This window comes from Poecile atricapillus, chromosome 29, assembly GCF_030490865.1.
Source record: "Poecile atricapillus isolate bPoeAtr1 chromosome 29, bPoeAtr1.hap1, whole genome shotgun sequence".
Lineage (NCBI taxonomy): Eukaryota > Metazoa > Chordata > Aves > Passeriformes > Paridae > Poecile > Poecile atricapillus.
In genome coordinates this window covers 4,503,137-4,526,521 of record NC_081277.1, presented here as the reverse complement: position 1 = coordinate 4,526,521, position 23,385 = coordinate 4,503,137, and the positions used below count along the sequence as shown (strand labels likewise).

At 62.0% G+C, this 23,385-nt stretch overlaps 3 protein-coding genes across 5 annotated transcripts in view; all 3 read left to right on the top strand.

Moving 5' to 3' along the window:
• The first annotated feature begins 766 nt into the window (after positions 1-766).
• ACTG2 (actin gamma 2, smooth muscle) lies at positions 767-4,188 on the top strand. The gene is made up of 9 exons (XM_058859093.1): positions 767-903; positions 1,557-1,726; positions 1,803-1,931; positions 2,012-2,122; positions 2,502-2,586; positions 2,660-2,821; positions 2,925-3,116; positions 3,653-3,834; positions 3,924-4,188. Exons 2-9 carry the CDS (start codon positions 1,601-1,603, stop codon positions 4,065-4,067), a joined length of 1,131 nt encoding a protein of 376 aa, XP_058715076.1. The 5' UTR covers positions 767-903; positions 1,557-1,600; the 3' UTR covers positions 4,068-4,188.
• Positions 4,189-5,423: 1,235 nt separating this feature from the next.
• Positions 5,424-22,330, top strand: DGUOK (deoxyguanosine kinase). The gene is made up of 11 exons (XM_058859105.1): positions 5,424-5,556; positions 5,663-5,844; positions 6,188-6,335; positions 6,586-6,628; positions 6,811-6,910; positions 7,347-7,773; positions 9,068-9,298; positions 14,246-14,359; positions 19,866-19,917; positions 21,173-21,331; positions 22,290-22,330. Exons 2-11 carry the CDS (start codon positions 5,693-5,695, stop codon positions 22,328-22,330), a joined length of 1,467 nt encoding a protein of 488 aa, XP_058715088.1. The 5' UTR covers positions 5,424-5,556; positions 5,663-5,692.
• The window catches only part of TET3 (tet methylcytosine dioxygenase 3), a 26,873-nt gene continuing 17,640 nt past the window's right edge, over positions 14,153-23,385 (top strand). For 2 of the 3 annotated variants that reach the window (XM_058859221.1, XM_058859219.1), the window contains exon 1: positions 14,153-14,359. The gene's annotated coding sequence lies outside the window, so the exon portion shown is untranslated. Of the gene's footprint in view, positions 14,360-14,984; positions 15,148-23,385 lie in introns of those variants that run through there. The other variant, XM_058859220.1, reaches the window with a different exon arrangement.

Sequence of the window (23,385 nt, the reverse complement as noted above, 5' to 3'; positions counted from 1 at the left end):
GGCCATCTCTGCTGCCTCCCCCGGGTGCCTCCCTGGCCAGGGCCGGTTGTCCTTAAAAAGGCAGCGGGAGTTTGGGATCTGCTGCTTGGGCTCTGCCGGGGCCTCTGCGGCCCCGCTGCCGCTGCCGAGGCTCGGCCTCGGGGCCGGGGGTGGCCCCGGGGGGCTCGGGGACAGCGCCCACCCTGTCCCCTGGGGGCTCTGAGCTCATCCCACCTCCAAAATCCGCCCAGGAGGGATCGGAACCAGGCTCACCCTCAGCGTGGGGTGGGGATTTGGACCCCACAACCCCTGGCCCGGCTCAGGCCGAGGATTTGGGGCACCAGGGGCTTTGGGATACCAAAAACCCAAAAAATGGGGGCGGAGAGAGAGAGAAAAGCACAGGGAGAGGCATCCCAGAAGCGCCGGATTCCAGGGATGCAGGGGGAAAGCGAGGCCGGGAGGATGAGCTGCACCAACCCCGCGCATCTCCAGCGGCTCAGCCACACCAAAACCCCATCCCGGGGTGTCCCCAGGGCAGAACCCCAAAATCCCGGGATGGGATTTCTCCACGGGCTCCCCAGGAGTTATTTCCACCTGCTTTTCCCCATCCTGTCACTTATAAGGACTCGTGTCTCTCTTGTTTATCGGAGCATAAAAGGAGCAGACTCACAAGTGTTGCTCCCGAGCATCCCTGCCATACATTTCCCTACAATAATTAACCGTGCCGGCTCCTACCACCAGCCCAAGGTCAATTTAATGAAATAAAACACCTTATATGGCCATATGGCCAACACACCATCACTGAGCCTATTTAGGGTCTTTGTTTAGAGAGGATCCGCCTCTGAGGTTCCTCGGGCTCGCTGGTATTTATACCCACGGCACTTCGGGGCTCGGTCCCAGAGGAAAGGAGCTCTCGCCTCTCTGGTGAGTACTGCCCTGCCCAGCCCTGCTTCTCTTCTTCCTCGGAGAACAGGAAAAACACCCCGGGCGGGGGTTTTTGGGGTTCCCCAGCCTTGATGGGGTGGCCCCAGCTGGGTTTGGGGGTGCCAACCTCGGCGTGACCTCGCTGGAGGTGACGAGAGCTGGGCTGAGGCCAGAGCAGGTTGTGCTCTTGCAGAAATCTCTGTGATTTGGGGTTTTTTTTTTGGCTTTTTGCGAGGTTTTGCCTGTTTCCCTCTGGATTCAGGAGCTCGCCCTCTGGCACAGGGGGCATCCCCTGGGAATTTTTTCCCCCCCGTTTTTTGGGAGTGGATGTGAGGTGAGAGCAGCAAAAGGCCGCTGAGACAGAGGAGGATGAGAGAGCATCACCTGGGACCCCCCTGCCCGCTTTTGGGGGGCACCAGCGCGGGCAGGAGGCTTTGGCACCGCTTTTGGCCAGCGGCTGGAGGAGGATGGAGGAGCAGCACCCACAGGGGAACGAGCATCACCACCACCACCACGCCGGGCTCCCACCATCCCCAGCCCGCAGAGGATTTTACGGGGCCGCCCATCCCCGAGGATTCCAGCGCTTCCCAGCCCAAATCCGGACAAACCCCGTCCCCTCCCGCTCCCTAACGCCGCTCTCCCCCCCTCGGCAGCTTCCCCCAGGTCCCCCCGAGCACCGAGCGCCGCCGGCCCCAGCATGTGCGAGGAGGAAACCACCGCCCTGGTGTGCGACAACGGCTCCGGCCTCTGCAAGGCCGGCTTTGCCGGCGACGATGCCCCTCGTGCCGTCTTCCCCTCCATCGTGGGGCGGCCCCGGCACCAGGTGGGTACCCGGGGGTGGCCCCAGCCCCGCTCTGATCACCGGAACGCGGCTAACGAGGCTCTGTCGCCGGCGCTAGGGCGTGATGGTGGGCATGGGGCAGAAGGACAGCTACGTGGGCGACGAGGCGCAGAGCAAGAGGGGCATCCTCACGCTCAAGTACCCCATCGAGCACGGCATCATCACCAACTGGGATGACATGGAGAAGGTGAGACCCTCCCTGGGGCGGGCAGCGGGGCCTGCCAGCCCTGCCTTGGCTTTGGGGTGAGTCCCCAATTCCTGCCGTAGATCTGGCACCACTCCTTCTACAACGAGCTGCGCGTGGCCCCCGAGGAGCACCCGACGCTGCTCACCGAGGCACCCCTCAACCCCAAGGCCAACCGGGAGAAGATGACCCAGGTACGGCACCACAGGACCCCCACGGGTGGGGCTGGACCCTCGGAGGGCTGGGGGATTTTGGGGGATTTGTGGGGTGCAGGGTAAGGGCAGAGATCCCGGTGGGAAGTTGCCGTGCGTGGATCTGCAGGATTTTCCACGCGCCGCGGTCACTCACATTTCTGTGCCACCATTGCCCCACGCGTTTCCCAGAGCGTTCAGCGGTCCCCATCCTCCTCCTCCTCCTCCTCCTCAGTGCCACCCTCCGCCCGTCCTTCACGCGCCGCGGCGATCCCCGTGCTTTTCCACGTGGTTTTCCAGCAGCCCCAGGGGTTGGGGCGAGCTGTGCTGGTGCCCCCCGTGCCCGTCCCTCACCCCCTGCCCCTCTCCTTTCCCCTCCCAGATCATGTTCGAGACCTTCAACGTCCCCGCCATGTACGTGGCCATCCAAGCCGTGCTGTCCCTCTACGCCTCCGGCCGCACCACCGGTGAGTCGGGGACCGCCGGTGACGGGGACCGCGGCAGCCCCGAGTGTCCCCTCTCACCTTCCCCCTGTCCCAGGCATCGTCCTGGACTCCGGGGACGGCGTCACCCACAACGTGCCCATCTACGAGGGCTACGCGCTGCCCCACGCCATCATGCGCCTGGACCTGGCCGGCCGCGACCTCACCGACTACCTCATGAAGATCCTCACCGAGAGGGGCTACTCCTTCGTCACCACCGGTACGGGGCGGCGGGGGCCGGCGGGGGGCCGGGGACGCCGCGGTGCCGCCGCGGTGCCGCCGCCGCCGCCGGGCTGAGCCTGTCCCGCCGCCGTGTCCCGCAGCCGAGCGGGAAATCGTGCGCGACATCAAGGAGAAGCTGTGCTACGTGGCCCTGGACTTTGAGAACGAGATGGCCACGGCCGCCTCCTCCTCCTCGCTGGAGAAGAGCTACGAGCTCCCCGACGGGCAGGTCATCACCATCGGCAACGAGCGCTTCCGCTGCCCCGAGACCCTGTTCCAGCCCTCCTTCATCGGTGAGCCCACCCCAAAACCCCCAACATCCCCAACACCCCCTGTTCCAGCCCTCCTTCATCGGTGAGCCCAGCCCAACACCCCCAAAACCCCCAACATCCCCAACACCCCCTGTTCCAGCCCTCCTTCATCGGTGAGCCCAGCCCAACACCCCCAACACCCCCAACATCCCCAACGCCCCCTGTTCCAGCCCTCCTTCATCACTGAGCCCACCCCAACGCCCCCAGACCCTGTTCCAGCCCTCCTCCATCTCTGAGCCCACCCCAACGCCCCCAGACCCTGTTCCAGCCCTCCTCCATCTCTGAGCCCACCCCCAGCTCTCCCTGGGAGCTGTTGCCCCATCCCCAGCAGTGGGCAAACAGTGGCCCTTTGGACTGGGCCCTTTTCCAGCTCCCATGGGTGCCCCACGGAGACGTTTCGGGGCTCCCCAAGCCCTTTGCACCACAAACAGTGGCACAGACCCACAGGTGGCTTTTTTGGGGAGCCCTGAGGTGGCAGGGGAGGGGGACAGGGAGGTGACAGCCCCCTCCCACCCCAGGCATGGAGTCGGCCGGGATCCACGAGACCACCTACAACTCCATCATGAAGTGCGACATCGACATCCGCAAGGATCTCTACGCCAACAACGTCCTGTCGGGCGGCACCACCATGTACCCCGGCATCGCCGACCGCATGCAGAAGGAGATCACTGCTCTGGCTCCCAGCACCATGAAGATCAAAGTAGGTGCTGGGTGACCAAACCGTGACCCCCAGACCCTCTCCCGGTTTGGGTTTTGGGGGGTTGACCCCACGGGCTCGTGTCTCCGCAGATCATCGCCCCGCCGGAGCGCAAGTACTCGGTGTGGATCGGCGGCTCCATCCTGGCGTCCCTCTCCACCTTCCAGCAGATGTGGATCAGCAAACCCGAGTACGACGAGGCCGGACCTTCCATCGTCCACCGAAAATGCTTCTAAGCCCCCTCCCCGCCCCCTGGGGGTCCCCCGTGCCCAGGCCGGGGAGTCCCGCTCCTCCTCGGACCCCGCTGCTCCTCCCCACCACCCTCTGTGCATTAAAAAGCCTTTTCTCCAAGCTCTGTGTCTGTCCTGGGGGATCTGGGGCTGGGAGGGGCTGGGGGGACTCGGGGTGGTGGGGGACACTGACCTCATGTTGGTGGCCACGTCCTGCTGGTGGCCTTGATGCCCCCAACCCCAAAACAACACCCTGAGCCCGTGAGAGTGACCCCAACCCCAAAACAACACCCTGAGCCTGTATCGGTCACCCCAACCCCACAACAACACCCTGAGCCCATGTTGGTGACCCCAACCCCCCTTTTTGTGCCCCCAACCCCCCTTTTTGTGCCCCCGACCCCCCTTTTTGTGCCCCACCCTCTCGCCCCCGCCCCCCGCATTGCCCGGACGAGCTGAGGACAGCAGCTCATTTGCATAAATTACCCAATTATTATAAATTATCTCCCCCAACACCCCCCCCTTTCCGCCCCCCCCGCTGTTTCCGCCCCCCCTCCTTCTCCCCCCGCCCACTTCCCGCGCGATGACGTCACGGGGCGGTGGCGCGCGCTGCTGATTAGCATCTCATTAGCATGTGACGCGGGAAAGGCGGAAGCGGTGGCGGGATGGGGCGGTGCGGGGCCACCCTGAGCCTGGCCCTGGAGGGGAACATCGGTACGGGGGGGACCCGGGGGGCGCGGGAGGATTCGGGGTGCGATGGAAAAGGGGGGGCGGCGCAGGCCGGAGCATCCCGGGCTGCGACTTAATTCCTGTGATTATCTTAATTAGCGCTGCCGTGATGGCGCCAAAGCGACGTGGAGTTGGGAGGGGGGACACAAAGGGACACCCGGGCTCACCCCGCGCTCCCGGGGGTTGGATTGGGGTCACCCAGGAGCGGGGACCCCCCGAGCTGCCCCCCGTGTTCCCGGGGGCTGAATTGGGGTCACCCAGGAGCGGGGACCCCCCGAGCTGCCCCCCGTGTTCCCGGGGGCTGAATTGGGGTCACCCAGGAGCGGGGACCCCCCGAGCTGCCCCCCGTGTTCCCGGGGACTGAATTGGGGTCACCCAGGAGCGGGGACCCCCCGAACTGCCCCCCGTGTTCCCGGGGGTTGGATTGGGGTCACCCAGGAGCGGGGACCCCCCGAGCTCCCCCGGTAGCCACAGCCAGGCTCAGCCCGTGTTTGTGGGGTTTGGTGGGGGGGACACCCCACACTCCCAGAGCCCTGGGGGACACCCCACACTCCCGGAGTCCTGGGGGACCCCCCACATTCCCAGAGCCCTGGGGGACACCCCACACTCCCAGAGTCCTGGGGGACCCCCAGGCTCACCCCTCTCTCCCTCCGCAGCCGTGGGGAAATCGACCTTCCTGCGGCTGCTGGGTGCCACCTTCCCGCGGTGGCACCTGGTGGCGGAGCCGCTGGCACAGTGGCGGAAGGTGCCGGCCGCCGGCACCGCTCAGGTAACGGCGATTCCGCCCCACCCCGACCCCAGCAGAGCCCCCCGGGACCCCCTGATCCCCCTCCGTGCCCCCCGGGACCCCCTGATCCCCCTCCGTGCCCCCGCAGGCGGCCGCGGGCTCCGCCAACCTGCTGAGGATGATGTACCGGGAGCCAGCCCGCTGGTCCTACACCTTCCAGACCTTCTCCTGCATCAGCCGCCTGAAGGCGATGCTGGAGCCGCCGGAGGAGGGGCCCCCCGAGACCCCCCACCCCGTGAGGGTCTTTGAGCGCTCTGTGTTCAGTGACAGGTACCCAGCACCCCGAAAAGAGGGGCCGAGGGGTGGGGAGGGACTGGGAGGGACTGGGAGCTGCGTTTGTGGTGTTGGGTGCTGGGGGTCCCCAGGGATGCCCCAGAGCGATGCTGAATTGCAGGAATGGGATTTTGGGGTGGTTTGGGGGCTGCCTCATCCTCAGCTGTGTCCGTGAAGCCCTTGGGGTGATGCCGGGCTCGGATCAGGGATTTTCGCCTCAATTTAACCACCCGCAGCTCCTCGCCAGTACCAAAAAAAATCCGTAAAAGAAATATCTGTGAATCCCCTGGGCGAGGGGGGTGACAGAGCTGCCGGATCCTCTCTGTGCCTCCCTCCCCAGGTACGTTTTTGCCAAGAACCTTTTTGAGGCCGGGCACCTGCAGCCCCTGGAATGGGCCATTTACCAGGACTGGCACGATTTTCTGCTGCGGCACCTGGGGCCCCGCTCCGCCCTCCACGGCTTCCTCTACCTGCACGCCAGCCCCCAGGTGGGTGCAGGAGGCCTCGGGGTGCCCCTGGATCCCGGCGGAGTTGCCGAAATTTTGGGGTTTCGCCCCAAATCGCCGCTCTGGAGGAGCAGGGTCAGCTTCTCCTCCCGTGGGAATAGCGGGGGAGTTTTGCCGTGTGTTCCAGGGCGGGTTTTGGGGAGAAGGGGCTGCGGCATCTCCTGGGTTTGTGCTTTCCGTGCCGCCCACCCCTCATTTCCCTGCGTCCCGTTCTCCTCCCGTTGTCCCCCAGAGGTGCCTGGAGCGGCTGCGGCGCAGGGCGAGGAGCGAGGAAGGTGAGATCCAGCTGAGTTACCTGCAGCAGCTCCACGAGCAGCACCAGCGCTGGCTGGTGGACAGGAGCACGGAGTGAGCGCCAGCCCGGCTTTGGGGCGCCCCCCCTGCTTTGGGGGTGTTTATTTGGGGGTGGGTTTTTATTTGGGGAGGGGTCTCAGCCCTCCCCGCCTCCCTCCCGCAGGATTCACTTTGAGGGTGCGAGGAGAGCGCCCGTCCTGGTGCTGGACGTGGACGAGGACTTCGAGCAGGACGTGGCGGTGCAGGGCGGGCTCATGGCACAGGTGGGGTGGCACAGGTGGGGTGGCACAGCCCGGTGTCCCCCCGGTGCCATCCGGTGCCATCCGGTGTCCCCCCGGTGTCCTCCCGGTGTCCTCCCGGTGCCATCCGGTGTCCTCCCGGTGCCATCCTGGTGCTTCCCAGTGTATCCCAGTGCCATCCTGGTGCCATCCCAGTCCCTCCCGGTGCCATCCCAGTGCATCCCAGTGTATCCCAGTGCCACCCCAGTGCATCCCAGTGCCACTCCAGTGCCACCCCCAGTGCATCCCAGTGTCATCCCCAGTGCATCCCAGTGTATCCCAGTGCATCCCGGTGCCATCCTGGTGCCATCCCAGCACCACCCCAGTGCCACCCCAGTGTCACTCCAGTACCATCCCAGTGCATCCCAGTGTCACTCCAGTGCCACCCCAGTGCCACCCCTCAGCCAGGCTGTCCTTGCAGGTGGAGGCCTTTGTCACCTCCCTTCGTGCCGAGGCTTTCCCGTCACATCCCGACCCTCTGGGAGCCGGGGAAGGGGCAGCGTCCGCCTGAGGACCCCGAGCCGAGGACAGGGGACACGTCCAGGTCCCCTCAGCCCGGCTGTCCCGGGCCAGCGCTGGATTTGAGGCAGATCCTGAGCCCTGGGAGGAATTTTGGGGGGCTCCCCGTGCTCAGGGGACCAGGTCCTTGCCGTGACCCCCTCCCCATCTTCCGGGACCCCCAGCTGGGGACGCTCCCTGGGCTGGATTTCCCGCTCTGGTTGAATTCCGATGGAAAATCCCCGTTTTTAGGTGACGCCCCAACCCCCGTGTTTTGTTATTTTGTATTTAATTTTTTTTTCCCCTTTAAATTAAGATCAAATCACTGCGGAGCTGTGTCTGGAGGGGCTGTGCGGGGTCGGGGGGACACGGGGGGACACGGGGGGACATTGCTCCCCCGGTTTTGGGGTGTTGTGGCGGAGGGGGGACGGGGCAGTGCCCTGGGGCTGGGCTGGGCTGGATTTGGGGGCAAACCAAGGGGATTTGGCACCTGAAAGGGGGTGGGGGGTGGAGCTCGGCCTACAGCGGGGCTGGGGGGCGTGTGAGACCCTAAATAAACACAGGTGGGGCAGCTGCCCCACAGGAGGCGGGGGGGGGATTTGGGGGGCTCTGGGGGGGATATGGGGTGGGGCAGGGGGATTTGGGGGGCTGAGGAGCAGGATATGGGGCAGGGGGATTTGTGGGGGATATGGGGCAGGGGGATTTGGGGGGCTGTGGAGCAGGATATGGGGCAGGGGGATTTGGGGGATGTGGGGTAGGGGGATTTGGGGGGGATGTGGGGCAGGGGGATTTGGGGGGCTGAGGAGCAGGATATGGGGGATTTGTGGGGGATATGGGGCAGGGGGATTTGGGGGGCTGTGGATCAGGATATGGGGGATTTGTGGGGGATGTGGGGCAGGGGGATTTGTGGGGGATATGGGGCAGGGGGATTTGGGGGGCTGAGGAGCAGGATATGGGGGGTACAGGAGCCGGGATTTTCCCGGGCTGCCACCCCCTGGGATTTTCCCCCGAGACCCTACAACAACACAGAGCGAGACCCCACAACGACCCTACAAAAACAACACCAGAGCACCCACAGCTGCTGCCCCTACAAAACCAACAGGGGCGGCGCGACCCCCTCCCCTTCAATCCCCCAAACCCAACCCTCCGCCACCCTACAACAAAAACAACCCCAAAACATCCACCCTACAACAACAACAACCCCAAAACAACCCCAAAACAACCACCCTACAACAACAACCCCAAAACATCCACCCTACAACAACAACAACCCCAAAACAACCACCCTACAACAACAACAACCCCAAAACAACCCCAAAACAACCACCCTACAACAACAACAACCCCAAAACAACCCCCCGCCGCCACCCTACAACAACAACAACCCCAAAACGACCCCAAAACAACCACCCTATAACAACAACAACCCCAAAACAACCACCCTACAACAACAACAACCCCAAAACGACCCCAAAACAACCACCCTACAACAACAACCCCAAAACAACCACCCTACAACAACAACAACCCCAAAACAACCCCCCGCCGCCACCGTACAACAACAAAACCCGCACACCCCCGTTCTCCCCGCTTCCCCCGAACCCCCCTGCGGGCCCGGGGCGCCCCCTCCCCGTTCTCCCCGAGCTCGGGGGGCGGCTGCGGGCGCTGTGCCGGAGCCCCCCGGCCGCCCGGCGGGTCCCCCCGAGCGGGCGCTGCAGAACAAAGGAAGCAGCAGAGCAGCAGCAGCGGCAGCGAACGCGAGGCAGCTCCGCGGGTCCCCTCGGGGGTACCGGCGACATCCCGAGCCTCCCACCGGGGTCCCCCCGCCGCCGGGAGAGCGCTCAGCCCCGCGCCGAGCCCCCCGCAGCCCCCCGGGTCCGAGGAGGAGGAGCAGGACCGTTTATTTCCTATTTTTCTTTGCCGGTAAACGCTCTTTTCTATCTAAATTTGGGGAGCGGGGAGCGGGGGAGGTGGAAAGTTGCCGGTGCGCGGCTGAAGTTGTGAAGTTTGTGCGAAGCCGCGCGGGTTGGGGGGGGGAAAGAAGAGGAAAATGGGGTTGGGAGAAATAAGGGGTGGGATTAAAAAAGGGGGAGGCAGCGCCCCGGTTTTGGGAGGGGGAGGCTCGGGGGAAAAGAGGGGTGGGGAGACAGCGGGGCCGCCCCCCCCTGGGGTGGAAGCGGAGTGGAAATTCAAAGTCGGGGTTGACTCGCGGCTCTGTCCCCGCAGAAGCCCCGCGCTGTCCCCAGGGAGGGGGACACGGTGACCCCGGGATGTCCCCGTGGCCGGGCAGGGGGCTCCGCCAGCCCGGGCCAGCCGCCCCCCCGGCCGGGGGGAGCCCCCAAATCTAACGCTGTCCCCCCCCGGGATGGAGATGGAGAGGAACGAGGGGATCCACAGGGAGGTGAGCGACCCCCCCGCAGCTCCCCCAAACCCACCCGAACCCCCCTCTGATCCCCAAACCTCGGGGTGACCCCTTTGAGCGTCACCGCGACCCGGAGGGGTGGGCAGGGAAAGCCCCTCCTCGGTTTGGTGGATGGGTTTGGTTTTTTAAGGGTATTTCCGTGGGAAATGGGACTTTCTGCTGCCTTAAAGGCCGCCTCGACGCCTTAAACACCCCCAAAAAAATCCCTGGGGCATCCCCCAAAACAGCGCCGCGGGACGGGCGGAACAAAACCCACCTTTAAACCGAATTCCTTGGAATTTCTTGGCGTGAAAGAGCAAAACCCCGCACCAAAACCCACCCGGGTGCCGTCCTGGGAAGGGTGGGGGTCGGTTCCCCCAAAAAGAAGGGGGTGGCGAGGAAGGGGAAGGCAGAGCCGTGCCCGAGGGGGGCATCTCGGGGCTGACAAGTTGCGGCATTCTCTTCACCCAAAAAAAAAATAAATTCCAACGCCTTCCTTCCTTCGGCACGGCTGGTTTTACCGGCCGGGGTGGTTGGAACCGGGATCTGGCATTTTGTGCCCACGCAAAATCCAGGGAAAAAACGGGGGGGCTGCTCCAAATGGGGGGGCTCCAATGTGGGAGGGAGAAAAATCTGCTCGGCGTCGAGTTTTGGTGTTTCCACCCCCAAAAAAAAATCCCCCATCGGCGCTGATTTGCCTTTTTTTATTTTGTGGTGTCGGGGGTTGAGCGGCTGCCGTGCGCCTCTGGGTTGGATCCAGGGGGATTTTCCTTGGGATGGGATTTGGGATTTGGGATTTGGGATGGGATTTGGGGTGGGATTTGGGATTTGGGGTGGGATTTGGGATGGGATGCTGGGAACGCTGGCACAGGTGGCTTGGCGAGGCAAGGCAAGGACTTTCCCCTTGGCAAAACGCCGGTGAAAACTGAAATCCGACGGTCGGGGTTTGTCCCAGCGCTTTTCCAGGCAGGATATGAAGGGAAAAGATGATTTTTGAGGATTCTGCGGGGTTGGGTTCCCCCGAACCGGGCTGGTGCCGGTGAGCCGGGCCGGGCTCTGCCGCTGTTCCCACGGCCCCGCGGCTCTCCCGGGGAGCTTTGGCAGCCGCAGCCCCTTCCCAGCACCAGTTCCACCAGTTCCTCCAGCTCGGGCAGGCCGGGAGAGCCGGCTCTGCCCCGCCTGGAGCTCCTGCTGTCCCCCTGGGGCTGATCTCCTGCCGTGTCCCCACCCGCGAGGAGGAGGAGGAGGAGGATGAAGATCTCAGAGGTCAAGGTTTAGCTCTGCTCCCCTGGCGTGGCTCTGTCAGACACTTCCCAGGCGGCTCTGGGTGTCTTTCCCCATCATTTGCATAACTAATCAAGGTCTCGGGAAGCCGCTCATTAGCGCGGAACGCGCTCCGCACCGGGAGCCGCCGGTGTCGGCCCCGAGCGAGGGAAGGATGCTCCGAGCTGTCCCCCTCAGCTTTGGGAACAAACCCTAAAGAGACCCCACAAAAAAACCCCATTCCCAGCAGGAACGGGCTCACAAAAAACCCAATTCCCATCAGGAACGGCCTCACAAAAAACCCCATTCCCAGCAGGAACAGGCTCAGACCCCACAAAAAACCCCATTCCCAGCAGGAACGGGCCCAGCAGACCCCCAAAAACGCTTTTTTGGGTGGCGGGGATGGGACGTGGCACAGCTCAAGGTGTCCCTGGGTGTCCCTGGGTGTCCCTGGGTGTCCCTGGGGAATTCCCGACGCTCGAAAATTCCCGTTCATGCTCAAAACGAGAGCCCCTAAGTGAATTTGGCAGCCAGGCTCGGGGCCGATTAGGGTTAATCTCATTTAAAGCATTACTAATAAAAGTTACTAAATTTGTCCATCTCCGAGGTTTTCCCTGGAGGGTTGAGGTGGGATTTTTTAATTATTATTATTATTATTATTTTAATTTTTTTTTCCTCTTCCAGCGTGAAATCGCCCCAAAACGTGTCCAAAAAAATTAAAAGCAGGGGGATGATGGATGGGATGAAGGACAGGCCGGGGTTTGGCTCGTGTTGGTGGCACCTGCAGGATGTCACCGGGGTAATCCGAGGGGATTCCTCGTGCCTGGAAAATGAAAATATTCCCAGTTTTGGCTGCGATCTGAGCAGCTCAAAGGGCTCCGGAGTAAATCCGATGGATGCTGGAGAGGAGGAGGAGGACGGGAGGGAAGAGGAGGCTGGAGGAATTCAATCCCCAGTGATTTTTTCAGGGAATTCTCGCCTGGCAGAGCCGCGCCAGGCTGGAAATTCGGGGAAAAAACAATTCCCGGCCCGGCTGATCCTGTTTATCCCCGTGGGATTCGCGTTGCTCGGGTCCCGGGCTTTTTCGGGAAGGAAAAAAAAGGGAATATTTCTCCTGGGAATGCGGCAGGGATTGGGAATCTCGGCTCTGTGCTTGCTCTTCCACCTGGACCCGGCTTTGTCCAGCCCAGTGGGCATTTCACGGCTCCTCGGATCCCTTTGGAAAGCGGATTTTCCTTGGAAACCTTTGGGAATTTGGAGTTTGTAGCCCTTTTGCCGGTGATTTAGCTGAGAATGGGTTTGAGCTCTTTCCAGGAGCGTCAAATCCGAACTCGGAGAAGTTTCGGGGGGAAATTGGCTTTCCTTGCTCCCCCTTTTTTTATTTCTCTCTCTCTCCCAAAAATCATCACTCAGCTCCAACAGGGTTTGGAAAAACTGGAGCTGAATTCCTGGACTTTTTCAAGGATCCAGCCCCACTTTTTAACCCTTTCACCGTCCGATTCCCACGGGAAAACTCCCGCATCCTCCCCTTTCTTCAGCAGATTTTGGGGAAGAAGGGGCAATCGGACAACGCGAGTGCTGTTGGAGGATTTAAATGTTATTTAAATGTTATTTAAATGTTATTTAAATGTTATTTAAATGTTATTTAAATGCCTGATGTCCCCAAATTAATGAATTCAGGACCCCAAATTAGCGACGTCCCCAAATTAATGGTGTCCCCCAACCCAAATGATCAATATTCCCAAATTAACCCGACCAAATTAATATACCCGAATTAAATTAATTACTCGGATGAAAAATTCCGAGTTGGCCGGGGGTTTGATGGCAGGGAAATGTTGGAGGGAGGGGCTGTAAAGGACATTTTGGGGCTGATCTCGGGGTTTTTGGCGGCTGCCACCGCCCGTGTGGGCCGATGTCTCGGTTTTCTGGGGGGACAATGACACAACGAGAGGGGTTTGGGGGTCCTGTCACCCCAATTTTGGGGTGGCGCGTGTGTGTCCCTGCCCGTGTCCCCATTGTGTGCTCTGTGCTGCGGCTGCACCCCACTCGTGTCCCCCTTGTGTCCCCTCCGTGTCCCTTCTGTGTCCTCTCTGTGTCCCCTCCGTGTTCCCATGTGTCCCCTCCGTGTCCCTTCTGTGTCCTCTCTGTGTCCCCTCCGTGTTCCGATGTGTTCCCCCTCATATCCCCTCTGTGTCCCCCTCGTGTCCCTTCTGTGTCCCCCTCGTGTCCCTTCTGTGTCCCCCCGTGTCCCTTCTGTGTCCCCCTCATGTCCCCCCCGTGTCCCTTCTGTGTCCCCCTCGTGTCCCCCTCGTGTCCCTTCTGTGTCCTCTCTGTGTCCCCGCCGTGTCCCTTCTGTGTCCCCCTTGTGTCCCCTTCATGTCCCCTCCGTGTCCCCCTCATGTCCCCTCAGTGTCCCCCTCAGTATCTCCCCCCGTGTCCCCCAAATGTCCCCTCAGTGTCCCCCTCATCCCCCCCCGTGTCCCCCCTCATGTCCCCCCCGTGTCCCTTCTGTGTCCCCCTTGTGTCCCCTCCGTGTCCCCCTCATGTCCCCCCGTGTCCCCCCTCATGTCCCCTCATGTTCCCCTCATGTCCCCCCCGTGTCCCTTCTATGTCCCCCGTGTCCCCTCAGTGTCCCCCCCGTGTTCCCCTCATGTCCCCTCAGTGTCCCCCCCCGTGTCCCCCTCATGTCCTCTCTGTGTCCCCCTCGTGTCCCTTCTGTCCCCCCTCATGTCCCCCCTCATGTCCCCTCAGTGTCCCCCGTGTCCCCCTCATGTCCCCTCAGTGTCCCCCTTGTGTCCCCTTCATGTCCCCTCAGTGTCCCCCCCCGTGTCCCCTTCATGTCCCCCCTCATGTCCCCTCAGTGTCCCCCTCATGTCCCCTCAGTGTCCCCCTCATGTCCCCCCCGTGTCCCCCCCCGTGTCCCCCTCATGGTCCCGCTCCTGCGCAGCGCAGGGAACGAGCGGGCGGTGCCACTGCGTGGGGAAGGGGGGGGGGGCTGCGCGTGGGGGGAAAAGGAGGAGGAGGAGGAAGGAGGAGGAGGAGGAAGAAGAAGGAGGAGGAGGAGGAGGAGGAGGAAGGAGGGCAAGAAGAAGAGGAGGAGGAGGAGGAGGAGAGGGGGGGAGCAGGGATGCGGCGCTCATTCCCCCCCCCGGCTGCAGCGGGGCGGCGGTGAGGGAGCGCGGAGGAGAGGGAGACAAGATGGCTTCCTCCTGAGGGCCGGCGCCGTGCGGGGCCGGCGGGGGCTGCGGGGGCAGCGCGGGGGCAGCGGCCAGGTAAGCGCACCCCTTCCCCACAAAAAACACTCCTTGTGCACCCCTCGTCACCCCCAAAAAACCCCGATGGAGCCCCGGCTTTGCGGGGCGCTGCGGGGGAGGTTAAAGGCCGCCTCCCCCCCCCCCCCCCACCCGCGGTGCTGTCGGCCCCGCGGGGCCGCGAGGACAAAGCGGCGGGGCCTGGGGAGGGCCCCGCGCCCCCGCCCCCGTTTTGGGGCTGTTTTTCCTTCTTTTATCCCTTTCCTTTCCCTCCGGCATCGCGTCGTGGGGAGTGGGGGGGGAGGGGAAGGTGTGTGGGGGGGTGGTGTTAGGTAGGGGTGGGACGGCCACAAACCGTAAGGTGCGCCCCCCTTCACCCCACACCGCTATTCCTCCGTGTTCCCCTCGCCTTTATTAACCATTATTTCTATAAACCCATCCCCCGCCGGCCCCCAAAATGTGCTGAGCTCAGGGGTGATGCCAACAAGGGCGATGAGGCTCCCCGCCGTGACGTCACCGTGACGTCACCGGTGGCAGCTGTCATCCCTCGGTGTGACGAAGGACCGGGGGGTCCGGCTCGGGCTCCCCCCGCTTTTCCACCCACAAAAAAAAAAAACAAACCAGCTCCTCCTCAAGGTGGGGGTCTCATTATTTTGGTTATCCCCATCGCCAAGAGCGGCGCGGTTTTGGCACTTTTGGCACCCGAGCGGCTGCGGGTGTTGGTGGCTTCCAGGGGACGTCGCCGAGGTCACGGCGATGCCATAAAAATAAAAATAATCGTGCGGCCGGTGCGAAGTTTGGAGTCGGCGGTGAGCGGCTTTTGGCTGCACGTGTTTTCGCAGGGATGGGGATGCTTTTGGATGCGGCCGCCAACGCCGGAGCTGCCTCCGGAGCGGCGGATGCCGTGCGGAAAAAAAAAATAATCAGAAATCTTATTAAGAGCCCGTGGCAGGTGCCGGGGCGGTGGGTTCTGAGCCGGGATGCGGTGGGTTCTGAGCCGGGATGCGGTGGGTTCTGAGCCGGGATGTGGTCGGTTCCGAGCCGGGATGCTGTCGGTTCCCAGCCGGGATGTGGTCGGTTCCGAGCCGGGATTCGGTCGGTTCCGAGCCGGGATGCTGTCGGTTCCCAGCCGGGATGAGGTCGGTTCCGAGTGGGGATGAGGTCGGTTCCGAGCCGGGATGTGGTCGGTTCCGAGCCGGGATGCTGTCGGTTCCGAGCCGGGATGCGGTGGGTTCCCAGCTGGGATGTGGTGGGTTCCGAGCTGGGATTCGGTCGGTTCCGAGCCGGGATGCGGCCGGCTCTGAGTCGGGAGGATGAGGTCGGTTCCGACCTGGAATGCTGTCGGTTCCGAGCCGGGATGAGGTCGGTTCCGAGCCGGGATGAGGTCGGTTCCGAGCCGGGATGAGGTCGGTTCCGACCCGGAATGCTGTCGGTTCCCAGCCGGGATGAGGTCGGTTCCGACCCGGAATGAGGTCGGTTCCCAGCCGGGATGAGGTCGGTTCCGACCCGGAATGCTGTCGGTTCCGAGCCGGGATGTGGTCGGTTCCGACCCGGAATGCTGTCGGTTCCGAGCCGGGATGAGGTCGGTTCCGAGCCGGGATGAGGTCGGTTCCCAGCCGGGATGCTGTGGGTTCCGAGCTGGGATGCTGTCGGTTCCGACCCGGAATGCTGTCGGTTCCCAGCCGGGATGCTGTCGGTTCCGACCCGGAATGCTGTCGGTTCCCAGGCGGGATGAGGTCGGTGAGCGATCCCGGGGTTGCATCATGCTGGGAAGGGCTGGGAGCAGAGTCCTCGCAGGTTGTTACGGTGGGCCCATAAACGAGCCCCGCTCTTGGCCTTTGGCACCTCGTTAGCTGCGAGGAGGTTTGTGTTTCCGATTGCCCGACATGGACTCATTTTCGCAGGTAATTAAGGGGGAAGGTGGCTCCGAAGGTGGGATCTGGGGAAGTGTGTTTGCCCAGAATTTTGGCCTTTCCTTTGAGGAGCTTTGCTGGCCCAACTGGGAATGGAGGTGGCAAAGTGGTGGCACGATGGCTCTGGGACACATGGTTGTGCTTTGGGTCTGTGTCCCAAAAATCCCTCGCTGGGGTGTCCCTGGTGCTGGCACACTGGGAGTGAGCTGTCCCCATGGCACTGGGGTCCCCAGTCCATTTTCAGCGTGTGCTGAAATCCCCAGTCCCTGTCCCCATGGCACCGGGGTTCTTGCTCCTGGTTCTGCATGTGCTGCAGTCCCCAATTCTTGTCCCCATGGCATCGAGGTCCCCAATCCCCTTCTGGCACGTGCTGCAGTCCCCAATTCTCGTCCTCACGGGGTCCCCAGTGCCATCTGCATGTGCTGGGGTGCCTGGTCCCTGTCTCCATGCCGTTGGGATATTCAGACTCCTTCCTGCACGTACCAGTGTTCCCAGTCTCCCTCCCCACGTTATCAGAGTCCTTTGCTGGTGTGTGCTGGGATCCCTGCTCCCCATCCGTGTGACATCGGCGTGCTCTGTCCCCTGCCCGTGTGTCCCCTGTCCCTGTGGCACTGTGTGTCCCTGTCCCCATAGCACTGGGGTTCTCTGTGGCACTTTCCCAGTCCCTCTCCCTGCTCCATCAGGATCCCTGGTCCTGTTTGTGTGTGTGTCCCCATCCCTGTGTCAGAGTGTCCCTTGTCCCCCACCTGTGCACGTGTGGGTCCCTGCTCCCTGTTTCTGCAGCTCTGGCATTCCTAATCCCTTCCCTTGTCCCCATTGCCATGCATTGGTGTCCCCTGTCCCCATTCCCCTGCCACTGGTGTCCCCAGTCCCTTCCCTGTGTGGACAGGGCTCCCCTGTCCCCATTCCCATGCCATTGGTGTCCCCATTCCCCTGTCATTGGTGTCCCCAGTCCCTTCCCCTGCCATTGGTGTCCCCAGTCCCTTCCCCTGCCATTGGTGTCCCCATTCCCCTGCCATTGGTGTCCCCATTCCCATGCCATTGGTGTCCCCAGTCCCCATTCCCCTGCCATTGGTGTCCCCTGTCCCCGTTCCCCTGCCATTGGTGTCCCCAGTCCCTTCCCCTACCATTGGTGTCCCCAATCCCTTCCCTTCATGGACAGGGCTCCCCTGTCCCCATTCCCCTGCCATTGGTGTCCCCATTCCCCTGCCATTGGTGTCCCCATTCCCCTGCCATTGGTGTCCCCATTCCCATGCCATTGGTGTCCCCATTCCCATGCCATTGGTGTCCCCAGTCCCTTCCCCTGCCATTGGTGTCCCCTGTCCCTTCCCATGCCATTGGTGTCCCCAGTCCTGTTCCTTGCTCCACGTGTGCTCGGGGAGTCCTCTCAAGGGGATGTCACGAAGGGGCCAGCGCCAAAAGCCCCTGTCCCCGTCCCCTGGCTGTCCCCAGTGCGGGTGGGGATGAGAGAGATGCCCCCAGATCCCTCCTGGGGACATCCCCCTGCTCCCTCCTCTGCCAGCGCTTTAATCTCGGTGCTTTGAGCTCTGTGGAGAAGGGTGCCAGACCATTTCTGAGGATGAAAGAGCTTTTTTTATTTATCCCCCCGCCGCTCCCCGGGCCGGCATCCAAGGGGAGATGAAATGAAACGGGAAGAGGCTGGAGGTGAAACAGCTGCGATCAGCTCCGTCCCCGCTCCACATCTGCCCGCCACACCGCTGCCAGCCCCGCAAACCCAGCTCAGCCCCAATTTTCTCCTCTGTCCTGGGGCCAAAATCCCCTTTTCCTGGGCGCCAGGGTGGCCTGGGATTCGCAGGCAGGGCTGTCGGAGGGAGCCGTGTCGCGGGGACAATGCAGCGTGTTTGTTTGCTACAGCTAAAATGGCAGTTCTTAAGAGGGAAAAAAAAAAAGAGAGAAGTGCTTCTGCACATCCAGTCACCGCATCTTTTGATTAAATGAGATTTTGCTGTCGAAGGGGGGAGCTGGGGACCACGAGCTCCTGAGGCTGCAGTTCCCATCTCAGCCAAATGAGGGGAAAAAAAATAAATTCCAAACCACCCTGAGCCATGAAAATGCTGTTTAAAGAAAAAAAAAACACGGATTGGAGCGAGTTGTGCTGGGATGGAGCAGGGAATGGGGAGCTGGAGGAGGAGGAGTGAGGGGCTCTGAAGATCCCGAGCCTCTGAGGAAGCCGATGGTGTCGCAATTAAAGCCTCTGCACTTCAGGCCTTGCGTTGAAGCCACTGCAGTTAAAGCTCAGGCCCCTAAATCCGCACCAATTAACGCCGTTGCAATTAAAGCCCTGGCACTTAATTAACGGCGTGGCTGTACCAGCCCTGGTGGCAGTGCCGGCTTCTCCAAGCCGTGCCTGGTGTCTCCATGCAGGAAAAAACATCTCCCTGGTGTTGGAGCAGACTGGGAACGCGCTGCTGGCACACTGGGAACACACTGGGAAGAGCCTGTCTGCCCTCGGGATCACACTGGGATCACACTGGGAACAGCCCGTCTGCCCTCGGGATCACACTGGGATCACACTGGGATCACACTGGGAACAGCCTGTGTGCCCTCGGGATCACACTGGGATCACACTGGGAAGAGCCTGTGTGCCCTCGGGATCACACTGGGATCACACTGGGAACAGCCTGTCTGCCCTCTGGATCACACTGGGATCGCACTGGGATCACACTGGGAACAGCCCGTCTGCCCTCGGGATCACACTGGGATCACACTGGGATCACACTGGGAACAGCCTGTGTGCCCTCGGGATCACACTGGGATCGCACTGGGATCACACTGGGAACAGCCCATCTGCCCTCTGGATGACACTGGGATCACACTGGGATCACACTGGGAACAGCCCATCTGCCCTCTGGATGACACTGGGATCACACTGGGATCACACTGGGAACAGCCTGCGTGCCCTCTGGATCACACTGGGATCACGCTGGGATCACACTGGGATCACACTGGGAACAGCCTGTCTGCCCTCGGGATCACACTGGGATCACACCGGGATCACACCGGGCTCACACCAGGATCACACCGGGCTCTCTGGATCACACCGGGCTCACACCGGGATCACACCGGGCTCACACCAGGCTCACAGCAGGATCACACCGGGATCACAGCACCTGCTCTCCGGATCACACCAGGATCACACCAGGATCCCACCGGCATCCCACCGGCATCACACCGGGATCACACCGGGATCACACCGGGATCACACCGGGCTCTCCGGATCACACTGGGATCACACCGGGCTCTCTGGATCACAATGTGATCACACCGGGATCACACCGGGATCACACCGGAATCACACCGGGATCACACCGGGCTCTCTGGATCACACCGGGATCACACCGGGCTCTCCGGATCACAATGTGATCACACCGGGATCACACTGGGATCACACCGGGATCACACCGGGATCACACTGGGATCACACCGGGCTCTCCGGATCACAATGTGATCACACCAGGATCACACCGGGATCACACCGGGCTCTCCGGATCACAATGTGATCACACCGGGATCACACCGGGCTCTCCGGATCACAATGTGATCACACCGGGCTCTCCGGATCACGCTGCCTGCCCGCACTCGGCTTTTTTTAGGTTTACAAACACGACGGCCCCGTGCACGCGCCGCTTCCCCCGCTCCTTCCCCGTGAGTCATCACCCACCGGGACCGGGGAATCATCACCGGGAAATCATCACCGGGACCGGGGAATCATCACCGGGAAATCATCACCGGGACTGGGGAATCATCACCCCCTGTGTCACTGGGACCGGGGAATCATCACCGGGACCGGGGAATCATCACTGGGACTGGGGAATCATCACCCCCCGTGTCACTGGGACCAGGGAATCATCACCCTCGTCACCGGGACCGGGGAATCATCACCGGGAAATCATCACCGGGACCGGGAAATCATCACCCCCTGTGTCACCGGGACCGGGGAATCATCACCCCCATCACCGGGACCGGGGAATCATCACCAGGGAATCATCACCGGGACCGGGGAATCGTCACCCCCCGTGTCACCGGGACCGGGGAATCATCACCCCCATCACCGGGACCGGGGAATCATCACCAGGGAATCATCACCGGGGAATCATCACCTCCCGTGTCACCGGGACCGGGGAATCATCACCCCCATCACCGGGACCGGGCAATCATCACCCCCCGTGTCACCGGGCAATCATCACCCCCATCACCGGGACCGGGGAAGCCGGATGCGGCGCTGGCTCTTTCCCCCCGTGGCGCTGCCGACCCCAGCGAGGAGGGGAAGGAAAACAAAAAGGCCAAATCAGACTCTTTTTTTTTTCTGTTTTTTCTGTTCTTTCACCGTTCCCGTTTCTGTTTTTCCTGCGGAGGATGCGGGTGGCGGCCGTGGGTGCTCCGTGGTGAGGTGTTTTTGGAGAGGACCCGGCGCTAAAACATCACCCAGTTCCCCGCTTTCCTCACCCTTTATCGGTTGTTTTCGTGTAGCATTGGATCGAAAGCGATGCCAATCGGTGCGGTTTTGGGGATGGCTGTGAAAAATCAAAATGAGACCCCAAAATGTTGGCAGGAGATCCCCGGGGGCCCGGCAGTGCCAAACCCCCGCGCTGAGCTCATGGGCTGAGGTGGCTCCGGTGATTCAGCAGCGCCGGTGCTGACTCAGCAGCCCCAGCCCCCAGGGAAGCAGTGGGATAACGGGAGAGCTCGGAATTTTTTGGGTAGAAAAAGGGATTTCTTTGTACGGCGCTGATGCCGAGCCAATATCCGCGCTGCCAACGCGTTTTCCTCCCCGTGCGCTTTGCTCCAGCTTTGCTCCAGCGATTTCATCCAAAGGGGTCGCTTCTCCCACCTGCCACGAGGTGTTTTTCCCCCACGGGAACACGGGTCGTGGTGGTAAAACCAGCTCCGGGTTTGGCAGGGGCGGCTCCCAGAGTTTTCCCACTCATCTCCCGGCTCCTGCCCGCCGGCCGTGGCGCCGCCGACTTGCCCGTGCTTGTGGGAGGGCGGCGGCACACACGGTTCCTCTCCTCCTCCTCTTCCTCCTCCTCCTCTGCAGAATTTCGGGTTCTGCAGCAGCGTGAGGAACCCCACGTGCTGGGGAGGGTGGGCACGGCAGCATCCCCCAGGTATGAGGGGATGGGGGAGAGCTGGAGTGGGGCTGAGCACCCATGGGTGACACATCCCTGACTGGTACCTGAGGAGCAGGAGGCTGCAGGGGCTCCTCCTCTGTTCAAATCGTGCGGGGTAAAGCCTTGAAAAGCGGGGTGTGGAAAACCTTTCCTCCTTGCTCCTCAAAATGTGCCTTTTCCCCCCTGAAAAGTGCAAAGGTGGGGTGGACATGTCCCTGCTGGGAGTGGCCAGGAGGGGACACAGCCTGCTCCTGTGGGGAATGCTGGCATCAGAGCTGGGAAATTGGGCTGGAGGGGATGGGAAATGGAGCTGGGCTGGGTGAGAGGTGAGGAGAGGCCCCAGAGCAGAGCCCATGTGCTTCCACTTCCTTTCCATGTGGGTCCTCTTCCTTCCCTGCCCCTGTCGCCTTCCTCCTTGCCCCTTTCCCGTTCTTCCCCTTTTTTCCCTTCCTCCCCATCCTCATTTTCCTTTCCTATCCCCACTTTCCCTCCTTTCCCATCCTCTTTCTCCCATTTCTTCTTCTCTTTCCTTCCCTTTTTCCTTTCTCCCCATTTCTCTTCATTCCCTCCTTCTCCTTCCCTATCCTCTTCTCCCCTTCTTTCCCTTCACCTTGCCTTTCTCCTTTCCCTTCATCTCCTTCCCCTTATTCTCCTTCCACTTCCCTCTTCCCTTTCCTCTGCCTCCTCCCCTTCCTCTTCCCTTTCTCCCCTTCCTCTTCCCCTTCCTCTCCATCCCTCCTTTCCCTTCCCCAGGCCCGGAGCAGGCGCGGTGATTCAGCCTTGCCAATCTGGGAGCCGGCACGAGAGGAGCCAGCTGTGTTTAGGGAAAAAAAACCGCTTCAAGAAACAAAAATAGCCCCGTCGGCTTTTGTTGGCTTTTTTTTCCTCCTCCTTTTCCCTTTCAAGAGCTCGGCTCCCTCGCTGTCCGCCCGGAGCCGGGAGCCTGACGCGGCTCCGAGCTGTGCCAAGCGTTTCCCCGTGCCCTGGGCAGCTGCTGGCTCCTGGCTGGGCTCTGTGCCGCTGCTGGGGACACACGCTGAGGGTTGGCTGCAGTACCCAGCTTCCCAAAATCCGCTCTGCTGGGAGCATCCGCTGGGAGAATCCCCTGGGAGAATCCTCTGGGAGAATCTGCTGGGAGCGGCTGCTGGGAGCTGGGGGCTGTCTGCAGTGCTGAGCATCCCTGAGTGTCCCTGTCCTGAGTGTCCCTGTCCTGAGTGTCCCTGCTCTGTGTCCCTGCCCTGAGTGTCCCAGCTGTGCCAAGCGTTTCCCCGTGCCCTGGGCAGCTGGCGGCTCCTGGCTGGGCTCTGTGCCGCTGCTGGGGACACACGCTGAGGGTTGGCTGCAGTACCCAGCTTCCCAAAATCCGCTCTGCTGGGAGAATCCGCTGGGAGAATCTTCCCAAAATCTGCTCTGCTGGGAGAATCCGCTGGGAGAATCCACTGGGAGAATCCCCTGGGAGAATCCCCTGGGAGAATCTGCTGGGAGAATCTGCTGGGGGATGTCTGCAGTGCTGAGCATCTCTGAGTGTCCCTGTCCTGAGTGTCCCTGCTCTGTCCCTGTCCTGAGTGTCCCTGTCCTGAGTGTCCCTGCTCTGTTCCTGTCCTGAGTGTCCCTGTCCTGAGTGTCCCTGCTCTGTCCCTGCCCTGAGTGTCCCTGCTCTGTCCCTGTCCTGAGTGTCCCTGCTCTGAGTGTCCCTGTCCTGAGTGTCCCTGCTCTGTCCCTGTCCTGAGTGTCCCTGTCCTCAGTGTCCCTGCTCTGTTCCTGTCCTGAGTGTCCCTGTCCTGAGTGTCTTTGTCCTGAGTGTCCCTGCTCTGTTCCTGTCCTGAGTGTCCCTGTCCTGAGTGTCCCTGTCCTGAGTGTCCCTTCTCTGTCCCTGCTCTGAGTGTCCCTGTCCTGAGTGTCCCTGCTCTGTGCCTGCCCCAAATGTCTCTGCTCTGAGTGTCCCTGCTGTGTCCCTGTCCTGAGTGTCCCTGCTCTGAGTGTCCCACTCCCAGTGTCCCTG